The sequence below is a fragment of the Microtus ochrogaster genome (genome assembly GCF_000317375.1).
Source record: "Microtus ochrogaster isolate Prairie Vole_2 chromosome 6 unlocalized genomic scaffold, MicOch1.0 chr6_random_2, whole genome shotgun sequence".
In the NCBI taxonomy this organism is placed as follows: Eukaryota; Metazoa; Chordata; class Mammalia; order Rodentia; family Cricetidae; genus Microtus; species Microtus ochrogaster.
The window spans coordinates 7,909,272-7,930,755 of NW_004949095.1; the positions used below are offsets into that span (position 1 = coordinate 7,909,272).

General features: G+C 36.9%; 1 protein-coding gene across 1 annotated transcript in view; it reads right to left on the reverse strand.

Moving 5' to 3' along the window:
- Pappa2 (pappalysin 2) overlaps window positions 1-21,484 on the reverse strand; it is a 246,201-nt gene that overhangs the window by 108,198 nt on the left and 116,519 nt on the right. Inside the window, exons 9-11 of the mRNA XM_005363933.2 lie at window positions 19,638-19,729; window positions 16,340-16,533; window positions 12,852-12,998 (exon numbers count right to left, since the gene is read on the reverse strand). Coding sequence (XP_005363990.1) covers window positions 12,852-12,998; window positions 16,340-16,533; window positions 19,638-19,729 — 433 coding nt within the window. The remainder of the gene's footprint in view (window positions 1-12,851; window positions 12,999-16,339; window positions 16,534-19,637; window positions 19,730-21,484) is intronic.

Consider the following 21,484-nt stretch of genomic DNA (forward strand, 5'->3'; position numbering starts at 1 on the left):
CCTCACCCTTGGCCATTAGCAGCTCAGGGTTAGACTATCGTTTGTCCTATTTACCTCCTTTTAAAAAATTCACTATCAAGTTTACATGTATGTGCAAGTTGGAAGCAGTCATGTAAATACCTCTTTTAAAGGAAATTACAAAAGAAACCTGATACCCAGAGAGATGGCATGTTTCCAGAAGTTACTTGTTGGAGTAAGTAATAGCAGAGGTTACAATTCATTCTCTGTAGTGCTCGTCTTCTTCCAATTCCTAAAGCCCCTACTAATCTATTGTTCGGTCTGTAGCGTTGACTGAAAAGTCAGATCACTGGTAAATGTTCCCACATACTCACTTAGAATCCTATGAGCTTTACTTTAACCAAATATTCAAAGTAGTATTCAGTCCCAGTGCCTTATATACATGTACTTTTTACTTTTGGTCAAACAATGACATATACACAACTTCCAGGATAGTCGAAATAATTTCCAAATAACAAATTAGCATCTGACTGGCTTTAAAAAAGGCTGAAGACTTGTCATATGTCACAAAACCAACCAACAAGGATACAGAATGTACGCTTAACTTTAAATATCTGACACACAATAAATTTTGTGTTTTCATATGCCCAAACAATACATGAAAATATTGATGTTAAATATTAGTTGCTGTTTATCTAAAACCTAAAATCAACTAGAAAGTTTATTTTTCCCCCAGATCAGTGTTAGGAAGATAAATGCCCTTAACTAGGCTTGTCTGTGGTGACTGTTTTATAGTGTATCAAAATATTTCAGGGTATTCTGTGAGTATAATCAAACTGTATTTGTCAGTAACTTAAAAATAAGAATTTATCAAACTGAAATTAAAGACTGTATTATAAGCAGAACAAAAAATAAAGAGAAAAAGAACAAGTAATCAGGAACATAAAACCAAAGTGAGAAGGATGAACAAATTTTGTAGATATGTGTGTAGCGAGAGAGAGAAAACTAAGAATAATTGACATTTTTTTGACAAATTAATGCAGAGTAAGAATTCTTATTATGGATTGGCTCTTAATTCCTAAATGAATAAAAACTTGCCATTTAAGGATTTACTAATAAAACATAGGGCCAAAGGGAGGAGAAAAAACACCCTCTATTAATATCCCAGCTGGCACAATAAAAAGTTCTTATGCTCTGAAAAATCAATGATGTAAACAAATACAATTATAAAAAAGTCTAAGGTTATAAAAACAAGTCATAAAGTATTACAAAATTCTTAGAATCAAATGGGAACAAGAGGTCTATACATCAAGATTTATGGGACACAATTAAAGTAGTAATTATAAATAGAAAAATTACCCACCACCAAAAATAAAACAACCAAGTGAGGCATCTGAAACCTAAAGTCAGAACATCAGTGTAAGTCCAGACAATCAAGGCAGAAAAAAAGTGATAGCAATAAAAAAGAAGTCAATGAAGTAATAAGAAGTAAGTTGAGTGAGACAAAGTACTGTCCCCGAAGACTCCAGAAAGGTGGACAAATCTCACTTGTAATTAAGGCAATGTCCAAAAATGTGTATCTCTAAAGGCATGGTAAGTATGGCCAGAAGTGGAAAAGCAATAAAAGCACAGTAGGAACAGGAATCAGCACTACATTTGAATATGTAGAATAAATCAGTAATTTCCCAGAAACATCCAATAACCCAAAGATGGAAAAGAAATGAAACATGGAACATATTTTTAAAACTCAAAAAAATCAAGTCATAATTAAAAATCTTCCACCGAATAAGCCCTGAACTGAGGTTCTTTTGTTAGCTTTTGATTTTGTTTTTAGGTGTGTTCTTGTGAATTTTGAGGGAAGAAGTAAACCTAGTTTTACACAGTTTCCAAACATAAAAAATGGGGAAAAATCATACTACCACTTTCATGAGACATTAGCAAACTGAATATTTAAAAGGAAATATATAAATGAATTCCATATACAAATGTAAATATACATGTCAAAAATAAAACCTGCCAATAAAATGTCATATAAAACCAACATCTAAAATCCCTTTACAAGGAAAAAATTGTTTTGATGTCTCAAACATTGTCTGTTTGGTTCAACAGAACAGTGACACAAAGGGCAGAATCACAAGGCTACATTTTGAATTTTATGCAGAAAAAATAAATGTTTCATGAGTAATGAACTTCAGTTTTTAAGTCAAATGTGCAAAAAATGGCAAAGGGGAATATGTACAGTCAACTTTAAATCATAATAATGCAGACAGTGAGGTGGTGTAATGAACAGGAAAACAGACAAATTAAATGCAATGTAAGAGTGTAAAACAGACCTAGGAGTTGGTATACACCTGGTGCCATGCTATAAAATTAGACGAGAATGAACACTACAGTGGATACCATTAGAGAAATTGGCTTGCCACATTTCTTTATAAGTAGTATGAATCATACAGTATATGCAAAAAAAAAACAAGGATGCTAAAAGGCGACAGTGAAAGGCAAAGTTAAAACTCAAACATAAGAAAATGAAAAATGTTGTTCTAACCAGAGGGAGAACAATGCATGAATTCACCTATACTGTGAACCAAAGAGAAAACACTAAAGGACCAGCAATTATTGCATATTGGGATGGTCTACTTCATGATAGTAAGGAAGAAATTTAAAAAGTGGCAAAAGTAAGAAATCTGTTTATTCCACTTGGGGTGGACTAATCTGGGGTGAATGATAGGTCCAGGCCACAGGACTCATTCACACTATCTGGTAATTGCTCAGCAGAGATGTGATGTGAGAGTCCTCTCTGTGTGCTGTGATTACCATTAATGAATAAAGAAACTGCCTTGGCCTGTTGATAGGACAGAACTTAGGTAGGCAGGGAAAACCAGACTGAATGCTGGTAGAAGGAAGAAGGAGAGAGATGTCATGATCCAACCTCAGAGATAGAGGTGCTGAAACTTTGCTGGTAGGCCACAACCTTATGGTGATATACAGATCAATAGGAATGTGTTAAATTAAGAGCTAGTTCCAGGACAGGCACCAAAAACTACAGGGAAACCCTGTCTTGAAGATAAAAAAAAAAAAAAACAAAAAAAAACAACAGAAAAGATGTAGAAGTTAGCCCAAAAAAGCTACAGCTAATGGGCTAAGCAGTGTTTTAATTAATATAGTTTCTGTGTGTTTATTTTGGTTCTGGGTGGCCAGGATAAACAAGTGGCCTCCTTCTATAGAGATGAAGCCTGTGTTTGCATGTTTGCTAACATCCCTATGCACATTTCCCAAACGCCTGGCCCATTCATCTAGCCACACTCTTTTTTTTTTTTTTTGGTTTTTTGAGACAGGGTTTCTCTGTGGTTTTGGAGCCTGTCCTGGAACTAGCTCTTGTAGACCAGGCTGGCCTCGAACTCACAGAGATCCGCCTGCCTCTGCCTCCCGAGTGCTGGGATTAAAGGCGTGCGCCACCACCGCCCAGCCTATCCACACTCTTCATTTATAAATCACTATTGCTGTGGGATATTGGTCTATACCCTGTCAATTATATTTTAAATAAATGCTGATTGGCCAGTAGCCAGGAAGAAAGTATATGTGGACAACCAGACAGGAAGTAGAGGTGGGTCAATGAGAACAGGAGAATTCTGGGAAGAGGACGCAGTCCTGGCCCAGACACAGAAGAAGCAAGATGTGACTGCCCTGCTAAAAAAGGTACTGAGCCATGTGGTTAATATATACTAGAATAATGGGCTAATATAAGTTATAAGAGTTAATAAGAAGTCTGAGCTAATGGGCCAATCAGTTTGTAGTTAATGTAGACCTATGTGTGATTTCTTTGGGACTTAACAATTGTGGGAACTGGGCAGGACAGAAATCCAGACAACACACTATAATTGATGTGTTTTGCTATTTGAAGAAAAAAAAAACCATGAAATTCAGCATTGTCATTCTTCACTGGAGATCTTTGGGTTTTTAAATGGAGATTACATGACCTTTCGAGATTTAGTGTGAGAATTGCATGAGATTCTCTCTCCCTGCAGAACAAGTCCACACTCATATAGTCAAGCTGTCTCATCGTGTTAGCTCGTGCTCTTCTTCCATAGTTCTTCCCCATTTCTTTTCATATTTACTACTAATTATTTTGTCAATTTCACTTCATAAGATGTTTTCTTCACTCATACCTTTTATTGGTAGCTGTTGAAATTCAGAAACACACTCATTTCTTCTTAATCTCTTAAAAACCGGTACTAAATGAAATTATTTTTAGGTTGTTCTTGCATGTTGATTCATTCTGTGAGAAAATGAAATTTTCTTCTTCCATGTTTTACTTTTAGCTTCTTTCATATCTCATAAAGTATAAAGGAAGAGTCTAACTTCACTGAATTCATGTCTAGAGAAAAGAAACTAATCATAATTTAGTAGAAAATACTGGATCATTTTCTATTCCACTTATTTTTTCTGTTCATTTTAATTTTTACTTTTGCTTATCTTGTAATTTCTCTAATGACATAAGGAAGGAACTTTGATTAATAATTTTATATCCTTTTAAATATTGCATGGATTTTTAAAGATATAAATTTCCCTGCAAGCATTAGGGCCATAGGGCCCTATGGCCTTAACCTTCAAAAGTCACACAGTTACCAGTACCATTCTACTCAAAATGTTTACTAATCTCCATCAAAAGGCCTTTTTTGACTTATGGATTGAGTTTTTAATGATTTTGTTTTTGTTTATTGAGACAGAATCTCCCTTAAAATGGCCTGACACCTAGATGAGACATATTGTCTTACACTAATAATCCCAGCACTCGGGAGACAGAAACAACATATCTGGCTGACCCACAGATTATTTAGTAATATTATTTAATTGCAAAAACAACTGTGGATTTTAAAGATAATTTGTTATTCCCATTTATCTTAGTGTTACTGAGGTTAAAAAACTCTACTCTGTATGATTTTAATCATAAATATATTGAGACTTGTTTTATAGTGTTCTAGTTTGGAGAATACTATGTATTATTTTCAGTTATTGAGTGTAATGTTTCTATAAATACCAATTAGATTACAATATTTGATAATTATTTTGAAATCTTACGTATTTGTCCTGATTTGTTTTTAACCTTTTTATTGTATAAATTATTAAGGAGGTGATGAAAATTTCAGCTATAATGAATTATAAGAATGGCAGTGTCTCCATCAGGTCTGTCAAATTCTCAGTTCACTTATTTTGAGGATAAAATATTAAGTACTTAATTTTCTTACAATGTTGCCGGTCTTCTTCACAAATTCAACACTTATCATTTTATTATCACAATACATAATTATTTTGTGCTTATAATTTTTCAAGCTTTTAATTTTCATCTCCTTGTTTTATATTGAAAGTGTGTGTATTGTAAACAGTATATAATCTAAATATTATGATCTGTATTTTCATGACTTTCTGAAACAACTTCTACTTAATAAAAGAAATTACTTAGTTGGATTTAAGCACGTCATCTTGGCTTTTGTTTTCCTCTTTGGTAAATCTTGTTGGTTCTTGGTTTCTCTTTCTCTGCCTTCTTGTTGGAGAATTAAGTAATTTTTATTCCATTTCATCTTTTGACATTTTACCTACAACTACTTGTATATATGTGTACTTTCCTGATTGCTCTAAAGATTATAAGGTACATATCTAACTTGCTCCAGTCTTTATTCAAAAACATGACTATCTCAAGGTTAATGTAGCAGGACTTTGCATTCACCATGGCTTAGTCCTTTGGGATAACATGGAGTGTTCTTATGACCTTATCAATGATGTATAGTTTCTCTTTTTATCCACTCATTTTTCCTTCCCTGCTGTCCCACAGAAGCTGATTTCTAAGCCATTGTCTAATAAATCTCCTGAATACTGAATTCTATCTTGGCGTTTGCTTTCTAGAGAGTCCATATGGCAAATCAAAGAATAGCTGTGGATTTTTTTTCCACCATTGGAAACCTCCTTTGATGTGATTTTCACTCAGACTCTAGCCAGTCAATCTTTTCAGTCTTTCCAAGATGAAGTACTTGTCTCAATCTCTGGCCTCTGGCACCTCTTCTTTGCCAGCACATCACAAGTCACAATCCTTGTCCACTTTTGTCCTGTGTCCTGAGTACATCGAATACTCCCAAATGGTGAGCTCTAACGCCACATCGCCAAACATTTTTGAACAGCAAAAGGAGGCTTTTTTTTCCCAGCTTGGTACATAGGTTCAGGAGTACACATTGCTTCTCTCAAAAGCTGGATAGTTCACAAGACAGACAAATCGTTAAATAGAAATAGAACAGTGAAGTATGCAGACCTTCTGGAAGATGGGTGCACTGAGGAGAAAGTGTGACTGTGGTATCTAGGGATTGAGAGCAAAAGTCATGAAAGACTCCGATTTGTAATGAAAACAATCCTTGAGTTAAATCTTCAAAGAGAATTGTGTATTTATTGGAGAGACAAAGAAGAGGAGTTGTTACCAGAGAAGGAAAATTATAAAACTTCTGTCTGGAAGTTATAGATATATGAAAATTCTGGCAAGTTCTTATACTGAAAGCATTCTGTTACAACCAAAAAGAGTAAAGCTGTATGTGCATGTGTATGGAGATGGAAGGTGAGATTAATAGGAAAATTCAGCTTAGGAGATAAAGCTCATGAGCTCTGTACTACAAACTAATGCTCATGATAAAACTAAGCTAAACATCTCATGTTTAATCAGGACATTTTAAGTCCATGTTGTATTTTATTGAATTTGTAGCACATGTTTTAGGATACTCTGTTTCCACAATATAAACGCAAATGCTACCACTGCCATATATGTAACTACAGGCCGAAATGGTAATTCATTCATTCTCTAGTTCTCCCAATATACAAATACGTTGTTCATATGGGACAGTGTTTATTATGTAGACTCAAAAGTAGATGTTGGGATGGGAGATATGGCTCAGTCATGAACATGTTTGCTGAACAAACATGAGGACTTGAGTTTGGATCCCCTGGACTTTTGTGAAGAGCTGGGTGTGTCAGTGCACATCTGTAATTCAATCCCAGAGGAAAGAGAGAAACCCTGGAACTCACTGGCCAGCAAGAAGCCTAGTTGAACTGGTGAGCTCAGGTCTAGTTAGGGACTCTCTATATAAATAAATTAATGTGAAGAGGGACTGAAGAGGACATGCTAACACTAACCAATATATGGTCTCCACACACATAAGCACATGTATGCATGTGCACTTACATATTTGAGCATACACATGGGCATGTATACACACAGACATACATGTGCATTTTGTCATGTGTAAGACTTTTAGCCTTGATTGTGAACTTGCTTAGATTGAAGAACTTAGATTAAAACAGGCCACTGCATTTGTCTGTGAGGATCCTTCCACCGAGGACTGACTGAGAAGAAGAGACTTGCCCTGTAGTGGAATTACATTGTCCCATGTGCTGGAGCACTAAGAGTCTCAAAGGCAAAGCAGGAGGAGGCTGGTGCCATAGACATTCTCTTCTGCTTCCTGACTGTGTGTGAACTGTTCTACCACCCTCTCTGTCCGCTCCAAGATGGACCCAAACCTATGAATCTAGATCCAAAATGAACTCTTCTTCCATTAGGCTGTTTACATGAAGTATTTTGTCACAGTAACAAAAGCTTGAATAACACGGTGCTGAAATAAAATAAACAGTCATGAATGTCTTTAGTAGTAACTTAGAAACATGGCGTAGAGCAGGGCTTAGCACATTGCAGTCTGTGGGCTAATCCTGACCCAATTCCTATTTCTATATGGCTGTGATTTAAAACACATAATTTTTCAAATAGCTGAAAATAAAAACAAATATAATATGAAAAGTATGTAAAATTAGAAGTTCTGTTTAAAAAAAAACAATTTATACTTTCTACCTTCATACTAATAGCCATGTTAAACAGTTATAATATGGATTGTGGCCAATAAACCTGAAGTATTTTATAACTGGTTCTTCATAGAAACTGTATTCCCAACTCCTATTATGGAAAGAGAAGACCACAGTCTTTGTTATATACTGGATTTTAATTATAATCCTATCTATACTTTTACCAGTTACACCATTTAAATGCTTAGCATCTCTGAATTTTAAAATAACCATTTAAAAGTGTGTATAATAAATACTATGTGGAACAGATCACAGTTTGACAAGTGTGTTTTTCCCTGTTTGCATCGTGTTAGGGGTACTCATTTGAAATCTAACCAATTAAATACACATTGCATGTTCTTAGATACTCATGTTCAGTGTTTAGCTAGTTGATACCAAACAAAGAAAGGAAATAAATTATGGTGAACAGGCTTTAGGCTTGTGCAGAAAGGATTTCCAGGCAGTGGTCCATGGTTTATAGCTGATGTGAAGACTCTGGTTTTTAAAATACTGTGAACATGCGGTGGTTTCTGTTAGGATTGCTAACCAGTCCAGCCTAAGTGAGATCATTTCAAACTGGAGACACTTTAGAACCACAGAAACAAACATGAGCATACGATTTTGCATATGGTGTCTAGCTCCCTAGGAACCAAACAAGTGTCTATGGAGTGTCTGCATCTCAAATGGTTGCATTTGTTTCCTGCATTACTTAGATTCAAAGCACTTTCTTAAAGAAATCACGCTTTCTGGGACTCACCTGCTCCTGCATGTAAGTTTACAAAATGTGCTGAATTAATCCTCTCACCCAGATTCACTGGTACACAGTCTTTCAAAACTTTAGAAGAACTGCAACCAAACAAGGGAGGGCACCTTTCGTTCGTCTCCACTTGTGTTCTTGCTTTCTTCCTATTGCTTCTCTGCTCTATGCATTACCAGTGCTCAGTTCTGGGTTTGGCATACTACAGGTGCTTAATAAATGCTGGTGGAATTAGTAACAGAGTCCGGGGGGGGGGAGGGAGGACATTCACGAGATTATTGTCAAGATGTGAGCATATGGTTTCCTAACTACCATTTTATCCTTTAGTGGTGTAGAAAAAGTACTTCAAATTGTGGATGCTTTCTTCATCTTTGAAATAGAAAAACATCTCTCCTGTCACTCACAGAGATATGTGAGAATACCAGCAAAAAACATAAGAATATGCATTGTATAAACCATAAATGACTTTAAAATGTGTTTCTCATTGTAAACAATATAGATGACTTATATTATATACTCTGAAAAAAATTCTTCTGTTCTTGTTCTATTGGCTGAAGATCAGAATAAAGAAAATCAAGAGAATATTACCTCAGTAAAACTGGCTAAAATGACAGAACTTTTATTTTGGCAAGTAACATGTAAGTGAATGAAAGATTTTGGAAATAAGTTTTCAAAACTAATGTTTTCCAGTACTGTTGTTTTTTACTTATGCAATAAATTTGTCTCTGATTCACTGCATACAAATCATATCTGTGTATCAAATCAAGATTAAATTATACTAAAATGAAGAGTAAAGGGCCAGAAATTCTGCCGTGCTTGGAAAATGATTTGTTTAATGTAGCTTATTTTCAAAATACTCTTCCTAATTTACTTGGTACCATATGGGTTCATGAAATCAAATTTTACTAGACACTTTACACACTAATATAACCTTTGATTTGATTTTGTTGTATAATATGGAGGTTCTTCTTCTAGATTAGCTGTTGAGCAGGACTAAGCTACAAGCCTAAACTACAAGAGGCACCTAACTGATGGGTATTAACAGTTTCAGGTGGAGATTTCTGCTTCTGGATATAATTGAGTAGCTTATAGTAAAAAAAGAAGTTTGCTCTAGCAGGATGACTTTAAAAATACAAATTAAGTAAGATGAAGATGATGTTTGAGAACAAACAAATCTGTCAGGACTCAAGACTCAACATCTCCAAAGGAAATAAATCACATTAAATGAAATCAGACATTCTGTGTCTCAGAACTAGTCTTAATATCCAAAGCAGTGCAAAGTAACAGTATAAATGAAGCAAAGACTGTCCAGAGACAGGCTCAAACCCTGGAGGGTCCTCGGCAGGCACATACTGCTGAGGCCATGGAAGTTAGAGACTTTCAAAGTAGAGGGCCCAATTTAAGCTTTGCAAGGGGAATTTCTTAGAACAAAGAAAAAATTGAAGAAATTAGATTAGTACTCACAGAAATAAGAACAGAGGTTCTAGTACTTCAAATTGTTTACTTAATTGAGGTAATATTTCCTGAATCTTTATACATATTCCAATAAAGCTATCTCAAAATAAAGACAGTGTCAGTCAATATTTCTCCAAGGTGTCCAGCGTCTGATGTTCAGTTAAAGTCTCAGTCGTTGTGATAGAGGAGAGAATCCAGTGAGTGAGAAGAGGAAAGATCGCCTGCATAAAACAGCTCGGGTCACTAAAGAGACGGATGGTTTCAAGTACACATTAAAGTGATTCTGATAAGTATGTTTTAAAATACACGGTAAGAAGGATTATGTCAAAGAACAGAGGAATATACAAAGATTAAATAAACATTACTAGAGATAAAAACACACTTTTTAGTTAAGAAGATAATTTATAAGAAAGGTATAGGAATTTGAAGAAATATGGCAATTTCCAATGTGCATACTACAAATGATGGTCATTAAATTAGTTTAACTAAAACTACTGACTCACCAATGTGACTCAAGTCAAGTTGATACAATATATTAATAGCAACTGAATAAACATTTCACTGCCAATCTTGTAACAACAACCAAAAAACTCCACACTAGTAATATGTTTGAATTTTGACCAATTGACTAATCCCATCATTGCTAAAGTCATGACTTTAATGTGGCTTAATAATGTTAATCTCTTAGTGACTAGAACTATTTCATATTGATGAAACATTTCCTCTTTACACTCACTGCCTGAATGAAGCTTTGATTTGGGTTACACACACAATACACATGGGATTTCAACTTTTCCCCAGTGACAAACACATGTGAAAATCTGCCAGGATGGATAATCAAAAGAAGAAGTCAACAAGATGAAAATGCATCTCAGAAACATGATAATGCTGGAAGTGAAACCTGACCAATGGACAAATGGTGTTGTGGAAGAAGAAACCAGCTCTAAGAATGGTGGGGGTTCAAGAGTGCAGACTCACAGGCAGAAGATTGCAGTGGAGTGAAGTTGTTCCCCCAAAGTAGGGAATGTAGCTTTGACCAAAAGAACAAGACTTCCTAGAGGAGCCATTGTCAAGAAAAAAGTTTATACTAAAGAACCTCACTGGGATATTTCATGTCACCAAAGAGTGAGGAATACTCTTCAGGAACTGGTCTATGGTTATCAGTATAAGCAAGGCATAAAAAATTCACCAAGTCATAAAAACACACCAGCTCTGTCATAGAAGTCACATAAGAAAAAGGCAAGCAAGGGTAAAACTACCTTGGTATCTTTGAAGCTTTTGCAAAGAAGTGTAACACATTGATCTTCCATATTGCCAATGTTCTAAATAGTGGTGAACCAGAGACAAAAGGCAGCTCTATTACTTTTACTTTTCCACATATGCATAACTAAAATGGAAGAGCATTTGAAGTGATAAGAAATGTTTTAAGGGTCATGAAGCAACCATAATCTCCTTATTGATTATTGCTCACTTTGTATAATCATTGTGTGATCTCACAATATTATATAAAGTGAGGACTTAGAGAGGACAAAAGTCAATTATCAAAATATCATTTTAAGTTACCAGAAAAAGAAACACAAGTTAAAAGCATAGTTGTAGCTCAATGGTTGAACACTTGTCTAGAATATTCACAACCATGAAAACAAACAATAAAAATGAAGAAAATAATGAAAAATTAAACTTAGCAGTTTTTTATTTGTTTTGTGAAAAGATAAGTGAAAAATTATAGGAAATTGTAAACCCTAGCAAGATTAAAACACTAATAGCTGATTATAAAATTCATATAAAATGTAAAGTATAATAATCGAGATGGCCAATATATTCTGAAAGAAAATGGAGAGTCTTTAAGACTTACACTATGTGATTTAAAGATTGAATAAAATGTTTAGTTCTGAAAAATGTACTAATATTCCCAAAAACATATGATATAGTAGAGCAAAATGCAGAATTAATAAATAAAAGATAGAGTCAACACAGAAGCTAACACATGCATACTGCTGCTGGTTCTGACAAAAGTGACATGCAGCAAAGAAGATCTAAGTTGAATTAGATTGGTTCTGGAGCTACTGAACACCCACGGGGCAGAGACTGTGAATCTGTCTCACACGATGAGTGTGAACCCTTGATAACCCTTACCAGCACCGCATAAGCTGTTTGTGGTGGTGTGTACCTGTCATCCTCACACTTGGGAGGTGGAATAGGAGGATCAGGAGCTCAGGGTCAGAGTTTGAGGACAGCCTGGACTGCATGAGACTCTAGCTCAAGTAACAGAGTCAACAAAAGAAATCTGTGTCAATAGAAGCAAAACTACAAGATATGTTTGTGATGCAACACACAAAAAAAGCCTTGTGACAGTGACATTAAAAGCCCTATTCCTTGATTTCTATGGCAACTATGGTATTTGAGCTACCCATTTCTAATTTTGCATGTCATGGTACATGTTATTTCCCTAGAGTGATTACTTGTATAGAAGTCCAAACTTCAAAGAAAGTCAATTTTAAATAAATTTAAGATGTAAACACTTTGAGGTAACAGGAAGAAAAACTCTAATAAAACAGTCAAGCCGGGCGGTGGTGGCGCACGCCTTTAATCCCAGCACTTGGGAGGCAGAGGCAGGCGGATCTCTGTGAGTTCGAGGCCAGCCTGGTCTACAAGAGCTAGTGCCAGGATAGGCTCCAAAGCCACAGAGAAACCCTGTCTCAAAAAACCAAAAAAAAAAAAAAAACAGTCAAATGTCCCATTTTACCCATACACATGCACACAAATGTATCCCTATTTACAGGTTTTACAAATAGATATTTGGCTCACTTACTTCGAGCCAAATCTCGTTGTCTTTCTGCAGGATATCTTCAGACTTCTCACTGCCTTCATTCTGGGCTCTCTTCAAACTGAAGACACAGGGAAACCATCCAGAAAGTAGATGGTGGGGGGATGAGTCTGGATGATGAGTAGTACAATTCTGAAAAGCAATTTCAGTCCCAAATTAAGTCTGGAGTGCAGGAGGTAAATAAAATCGGACGCTCTCTAGCACAGAGCCGACTTTTCTGCCTAACGACCAGCCACACAGTTAGATACAGAATGCAGAAGTTAGAATGTAGGAAAACCCAAATTCATGTAGAAGAATTTCTCAAGGCTGTAACCCTCAAGATGTATCTTGGGAGCCGGTTGAAGGGGAGGGGAGACACAGGGAGGGGAGCAGAGAAAAATGTAGAGCTCAATAAAAATCAATTTAAAAAAAAAAAAGATGTATCTTCCTAGGGTAGAAAACACACAGGACAACTCTCTGCCCACCATCAGCATGGAGTCTTGCCCAAAGAATTATTCTGGCATACTTCAGGGGACTGATCCAATAATTCACTTTGCAAGTCTTTTCAGGGTGGTGGTTAGGTCCTTATCAATCAGCATCAACTGGCCTAAGAGGGAAGCTACTGAATCACACAGGCTGGGAGCACTTGGCTGGTTAGAAACCCCAAGAAGCAGAATTTCAGGAAATGTCTCCTCCTTCATTTAGAGAAGACATTTAGGCTAGACTAAAAGCCACTTCAGAGAGCTGTCGTGAACTCAGAATCGCCAACTTTCCTGGCTTTTTGTCACTGGGCACCAGAATTCTAAGGAGAAAGAAGCCAAGACTTGGCAAAGAGAGTGTGGCACAAGAGGCTAGTTGCCTCATTGTATCTTGCCCATCACCTTTTTATTAACGAACGCCAACTTTGTTCAAAGTTATCCAGTTATGTAAATGTTCATTTCCTCAAGGTTAGCCACAAATAGGGGTGATTAAGAAGACCATAAGATAGATGAAAATCTACAGTATGGAGCGTCCAGAAAATTTGCTTTTTTTTCACAATAAACATGAGCAAACACTCAGTTGGCATACACCAACTTCCCTTTGACCTGCTTTCTCCTTCTTCTTCTTCTTCTTCTTCTTCTTCTTCTTCTTCTTCTTCTTCTTCTTCTTCTTCTTCTTCTTCTTCTTTTTCTTCTTCTTCTCTTAAAAGTTGGTTGCAAGATTCTGGGAGCCTAACTCAGTGTCAGAACATTTGCTGATTGTGCAAGGCTCTGAAACCCCACTAACACACACACACACACACACACACACACACACACACACAATGCTGACTTCATGCTTACAGAGGCAGCAACTGTGTTCACAACAAGAAAAAGAAAAACTACAAACAAGAATGGAAGTGCGGGAATCTAGACACTTGCATCTTTGATAAGACACCCGAGACAGGCACCTTGATTAGCTTCCTCTACCCACTTAGAAAGGCTTCCTCAAAGCAGGGGTTTAAAATACACTTATTTCATCCTGGCCTACAATACTCAGAGGGCTGCTAGCTTTTACTTCTGTAGACATCTTGCCCATTGTTACAATGGATGGAAGAGTCTATTTGGCAATGAAAGCATCTGGAATGGTACCCAAAGAACTAACTGCCCTTCATCTTGTCTTTAGTGTTCAACCTCAATTCAACAATGCTATTAGAATAGCCTCTTAGAGTCTTCCCAAGATCTCCCACTGTGTTGGCAGATGGTCAGGGGAAAAGAGTCACCTGATTTACTAACTACTAACTTTGGCATTCCTTCAATACTAACCTAAATCAAGTCATACTTTTACATTTTATATATATTTAAAATTTTAATTAACTCTACACTGGCCTGTTAAATGTAAAAGATAGTAACAAATAAAAATCCATAGTGGTCAAGTGACTTATACATAGTCATGTAATAACAGTAATACTAGTGGATCCAGCTGTCCAATTCAAACTTTCTGATTTCTCGTTGCTGCTTTTGATCATTTTACACTAAATCATCCAACACATAGAGTCCAAATATAGTTTATAACAGCTGCAAGTCTATGCTAAACTTTGAGATGCCTGGATATGCCTTGAGTTATTGAATAAAAGTTGTTGAGATCAAGTAGTATGCATGTGAATTACAGGATTTCATGATTAATCTAGGTTTTCAGCTAACACTATCTTGTTCTCTTTTTTTGCATGCAAATGTTCATTGCAGTGAGTTCTTTTTTTATTTTTTATTTTTTTATTGAAAAAAAAATTTCCACCTCCTCCCAGCCTCCCATTTCCCTCTCCCTCCTCCCACTCCTCTCCCTCTCCCCCCACTCCTCTCCGCCTCCCCCCACTCCTCTCCCCCTCCCTCTCCAGTCTGAAGAGCAGTCAGGGTTCCCTGCCCTGTGGAAAGTCCAAAGTCCTCCCCCCTCCATCCTGGTCTAGAAAGATGAACATCCAAACTGGCTAGGCTCCCACAAAGCCAGAACATGAAGTAGGATCAAAACCCATTGCCATTGTCCTTGGCTTCTCAGCAGCCCTCATTGTCAGCCATATTCAGAGAGTCCGGCTTTATCCCATGCTTTTTCAGTCACAGTCCAGCTGGCCTTGGTGAGCTCCCAATAGATCAGCCCCACTGTCTCCATGGGTGGGTGCACCCCTTGTGCAACCACTTTTGAAAGCAGTGTTTTGGTTTCTCAGGAAATTCGGGATCAACCTACCCCTGGACCCCAGTAATGCCACTCTTGGGAATATACCCAAGAGAGGCCTTATCATACAACAAAAGTATATGCTCTACTATGTTCATAGCAGCATTGTTTGTAATAGCCAGAACCTGGAAACAACCTAGATGTCCTTCAATGGAAGGATGGATGAAGAAAGTGTGGAATATATACACATTAGAGTACTACTCAGACGTAAAAAACAATGACTATCTTGTTCTTGTTGGGGAATATTATTTTCAGGTGTGTGGCTTTTGTTTATGCTGCATTTGATTAACTGTGAAGCTGTGATTCGATTCTTTGCCTGTCTAAAACACCTGACAGTCTAATAAAGAGATAAGTAGCCAATAGTGAGGCAGAAGAGAGGTTAAGTGGGGCTAGCAGGCAGAGTATGAAAGGAAAAACAAGGCGAGAAAGAAGAGTCACAGAACGAGGAGAGGAAGATATCAGGAGCCAGCCACCTAGCTACACAGCAAGCCATGGAGAAAGAAGGAAAAAGGGTCTACAGAAATAGAGAAAGATAAAAAACCCAGAGGCAAAAGGTAATTGGGATAATTTAAGACAAGAAAAGCTGGCAAGAAACAAGACACATTAAGGCTGGGCATTCATAAGCCTCCGTGTGTGATTTATTTGGGAGCTGGGTGGTGGGCACCCCCCAAAAAAGCCAAAAGAGTAAAACATCCCACATGTTCTGATCTCAGTGAGGGCAAAATTGAATGCTAACATCTTGACTAAAATGTAAGAACCCTAAACACTGAGGGCCAGCCGGGACTCCATTACAATCTGTCTTCACTTACCATTGAATGAGGTTCTCCTGTTACCAGAGAAGCAGGACACTTCTTCTTATCTTCGTGGTAGGAATATGCCTGGGTAGCCCACTGGTCCAAGTGTCCTTCAGGAGTATGGAGGCCACAGTCTATGATGCTGGTTTCCTTCTCAAAAGGTTCACAAATCCCATCTCCCTCATACCTGTAGCAAAGGCTTGGCTCTCCTGCCAAGAAATATGTATGACATTTGAGGGATTTTTTTATTCTTTGGAGAAATGTAGTATGGTTGTTCCTACTAACTATTCTTTAGTCTAGTAAAGACAATCCTGTGATGACCAGGGTGCACAGTACTCACCAAAACATCAACCACCAAATTATGATTTTTGTAAAAAATTACTCTTACCATTAAGACATTTTTCTCTGAGCACATAACTGCTTAGAAACTGTGCTGCAAAGAATCCAGGTCTTATAGGCATCAGGTCTCTCAGCTTAGGATAACCATGAGGTTTGTAGCTTTCTTGTTATTATTATTGCTTGTTTTATAAATGAGATAGGCAAGTCTAAATGAGTTTGTGTGACTTGAGAAGTGACCCTCACAAACTGTGGGGCTTGGTTTGAGTGAGACTTAGACAATCTAGGCCCATGCCTCTTTCAGCCTTGTACCCTGTGCCACCTATACTGAAACAGAGCAGACAAACAAAACAGGAATATTTGCGGGCAACTATTGGAGGTGGAAGATGAGTTTGGATATGCTGGGCAAGTCCCATTCATCCACACAGGGCAGTTCCTACTAGGTGTTGTGACTGGCTTCCTTCCTTGTAGAAAGCTTAGGTACACTTATAAAACCATCTGTGAAATTCTACCAAAGTGTAGGGCAATTAGTGTTAATAGCACAACCCAATTTCTCATTTCTACTTAAAGAAACAGGACACTGAAATAGAATCATGATTCAAAACAAATCCACACTATCCAGCACTGACTCAGTAAAACCATTTCTAAGATTTATTATTCTTATAGCATGCTTTTTCATTTTTTCCTCTTCACAGAAACCCCACAAGAATATTCTGGTAGTTTGTCAGCTGCTCACCAATATAGTTATTGTTTTCTTTAATAACTGCCTCATATGTAAAACCCTTCCATGGTAAATCTGCTGCTTCATGCCAGTGTAAGCCACCCACTACAGGACATGATTCTGAGCTCATTTAAGGCTTTCATCTGTAGTCTATCAAATTTGTGGCACCCTCTCCCTCTCAGCATGTGTGCATTGGAAACAACATTCCCAGCAGAGCAAGTGCACGCTCTCTCTCTCTCTCTCTCTCAGCCTTTCTTATTATTTATGACAATGATATACATAGATAATATATTTTCTATCTATAACTCAGGGACTGCTCCTTCTTATTTCTTGTCTTTTTTCCTTTTAGCCACAGAACAAAAAAATATGTATTTTTGCAATTCTACAAGAAAATAATAGAACAATTTAAAATTGCGTTTCCAATGGTTCCTTCCAATCTAATATTTTGAAAAGCAATGGGGTAAAATCATACACTTAGCATACGATAATCAAAAAAGATGTCTAATAGTGGAATATACCTCATCAATTTAACCCAGTCAATAACTTAAACATAAGCTTAAATATAGTACTTAAGTATAGTTAAAGTAATTGAGATATAGTCTTACTGGTGTTAGAGGCTGGGAAAATAGGAGTTGAAGGATCAAATGTGATAGGAACAGCATGGATGCTGTTCTTAAGTTAAAAGCTACTCGAGCTGCATTGGAGAAGGTACAGTGTTCAGAGAATGTGTGTTTATTTTCAGTATATGACCACTGTGTGGCTACCAAGAAGAAATGATACAAACAGAGGTGGCATTAACAAATACTTGTGCACAAAAGAGGGGGTCGATTGGTTCGGTGCACTCCGCACAGCCAGACCACATCTGGGGGATTGGATTCCTTTCTGGGCATCGACCAAACAAAGCGTGCCAGGTTGGGGTAAATAGGAAAGGTCTGGAAACCTAATCACATGCGGGGATGTTTGGATTGGAAAGAAGAATAGTGAAGAGGCATTTCAAATATCTGAATGGAAGTCAAATAAAACAGGAAAGAATGTATCCTCTGAAGTGCCGGAGCAAGAAAACCTCACTTGATTGAAGAGAAGGAAAGAAGTTTCAGGGCCGGCTTGGCAGGGGCCTTGTGTGTCTCTAGATGAGTCACTAAGATGGTCTGAGACTCAGTTTACAAACTGAAAACTGGGAGAAGGAAAAATTTAACAGGTAAGACCATTGTTAAATAGAATTGTCTGTTCTGAGTACATTTTTCATTGCCAGAATTATATAAGCAAAAGCTGTATGTCCATATGTCAGGATTGGGTAGAAGAGACATCTCTAAAAGCGAAGCTGGACTCCAAGTCACTCCTGCCCTGTACACCTGGGAGGGAAAAATCTAGCAAATGTCAGTGTTCCATAAGTACTAAATATAAAACGTGATACTACTTAATACATGGTACACAGCAGATGGGTGAATAGCTAGACAGAAGGACAGATAGGTGATACGAAGCTTTGGCTGTGGAGGACAGAAGCATCTGTATGCTTATGTAGTAGTTGGCACCATGATAAGTTTTACGCACTGTGATACACTACAGCGTCTTAAGAATTAAATGCACTGCTACTTAAAACAACTTTGGTGTGGGGGTTCTACTCTAGACAGTCATCTCAGTGCATGGGAAGGGAAGTAGTCTACCTCTAAAACACCTGTTCATGGATGCGTTCATCACAACTAGGGAGAGCCTTGTGTGCTACCTCTCATGCCAAGGGTTTAGATATGAAGTCATCTAGTTATAACTGATAACCACTCATTCCCCAGGACAGAAAACACCAGGACCCCCTGCTGGCCTTTATGACCTCACCTATTAAACACAGACATCAAAAGATACCTTGTTTCTACACAGGCTTAGATTATTTCCTGACCCTAATTTGTATGTAGAATCTACATTATTGCTTGTTTATCTGGCATGTTGGCATATATGTGAGGACTCGAGAGAATGTCCTGGTAATATCAAGCTAGGGACCAGTATAATCTGTTTAGCATGAAATTCTAGATCTGCACACCTTTGGCTCAAATTCTACCTAGCACTTTCAGGTAAATAAATGAAAAGAAGTCACTTAAGCCTTTTGTGCCTCCAATTAGTTTCTTCATGGTTAAAGTGAGAAATTAATGACATATATGTAGTATTTGGTGTTATGGCTTTATCAGTAAGCCACAAGACACTAAGAATTCATGCAGCAATACACTGATATATTTCTAAACATAAGACACATACCCCTGGACTCACCCACGCAGTTGAAGCCTTCCTCCAGTGCACACACTCTAGAGCACCCGTCTCCATTCAACAGGTCTCCATCATCACACGTTTCTCCAGTGCTCCTAGAAATATACATTTAGGCACACATAAAATGATGTTTCTCTCTCAGATATCATTAATCCATTTAAGCTCCGCATTGTGCTTTAAAAATCGAAAGTTGTACAAAAAGCAAATACTTAATAATTTACAAAAAATATTAAAAATAAATATTTAAAGTAGATGGGAGTTTAGCAAAATGGTAGATTAGCTAGGTCAGTGGGTTGTAGGAATTCCTAGAAATCAAGTGTACTGTGGCACAGGAACATCTGGGAGAACCTTGTGGGAGACTCAAGAGTGTGCCTGGCAGGATCTTCACCAGACCTGTGACAAGTGGGGGTTTGGAAATAGCTGTTTTGTAGCTTTAAATTTTGCTTAATTTATTTATTAGCTCTAGTAATTTACCAAAACATAGCATTACAATATGGTAATAACTAATTATAGGAAATAGAAATCAAAAAAATGATCCATTTACAATGTAAATTATAAAACAAGGATGCAAGAAATAGAGTAGGACAACATATATAAACATACACACACATACACTAAAGGTTAATATGTAATCTTGAAATCCCACTCCTGGGTATATCCAAAAGAAATCTAATTAGTAAATCAAAGAGACATATGTACTACAATGTTCATTGCAGCGTTATTCAAAATAGCTAAGAGATGGAAACCACCTAAGTGTCAGTCACCTGGTGGATGGAGAAAAATAATGTAACATATATATTATAGAATATTATCCTGCCTCAAAGGAAAATAAAATTCAGTTGTTTGGGACAGCATGCATAGAACTGGAAATCATTATATTGAGTAAAATTAAGTAGCCACACAAAGAGAAGTATCCTGTGATCTTGTTCATATTGTGGATACATAAAGTTGATCTCAGACACATTGAAAGTAGAATGGTGGCTAACAGAAATTGAGGAGACCAGAGAAAAGGGAGTGACGAGGAAAGGTTTGTTGATGTGTCCTGAGTTATAATTATACAGGAGCAAGTCCTGGTGTGCTTTCGCTCAATGGAATGACTAAAACAAATATGTGTAGAAAATTCAAGAAGCTAGAAAAGAGAATTTGAAATGTTTTTACTGGAATAGTGTGATATATGAAGAGATGGATATTTTTAACCTGTTTAAATATCATACAATGTAACAAAAACATCAAATGATTGTGTGCAATTTTAACTGTTTTAACATAAAAGAATTTAATACATTTAATTTAAAACCACTGGCGATTTTAAACAATAGCTGATTTTCCTGAGAACAGAGGAACACAATACTCTAGAGAAAAATAGAACAGCCCAAGTCAGCCTTGGATACACAAAAAGACCCCCCTCACAAAACAAAGCCAACAAAACAGAAATAGTTAATTGGTGAGGTCTGCTAATCTGCATCATTTTATTTTCTATTCATTTTATCATTTTTTTATTTAATCATTTTTTTATGAAGATGAAGTTATAAAATTTAGAATTTTGTGGAGTTGAATCTCTTGTTTACATAAAACTAAGAGCTTCAAGAAGCATGGCTTGTGACTGTCTTCAATGGTACAACCAGGGTTCAAGTTATAATCTTTATTTCCTGCTACCACCTAGTGGCAGATACCATATATTACAGGGAAACTGAAAAATGTCATTTTTTAAAAAAAATTACACAAACCTATGAACACCTCATTTTCGATAAAGGAGCTAAAAGTATACAATAGAAGAAAGAAAGCATCTTCAACAAATGGTGCTGGCATAACTGGATGTCAACCTGTAGAAGAATGAAAATAGACCCATATCT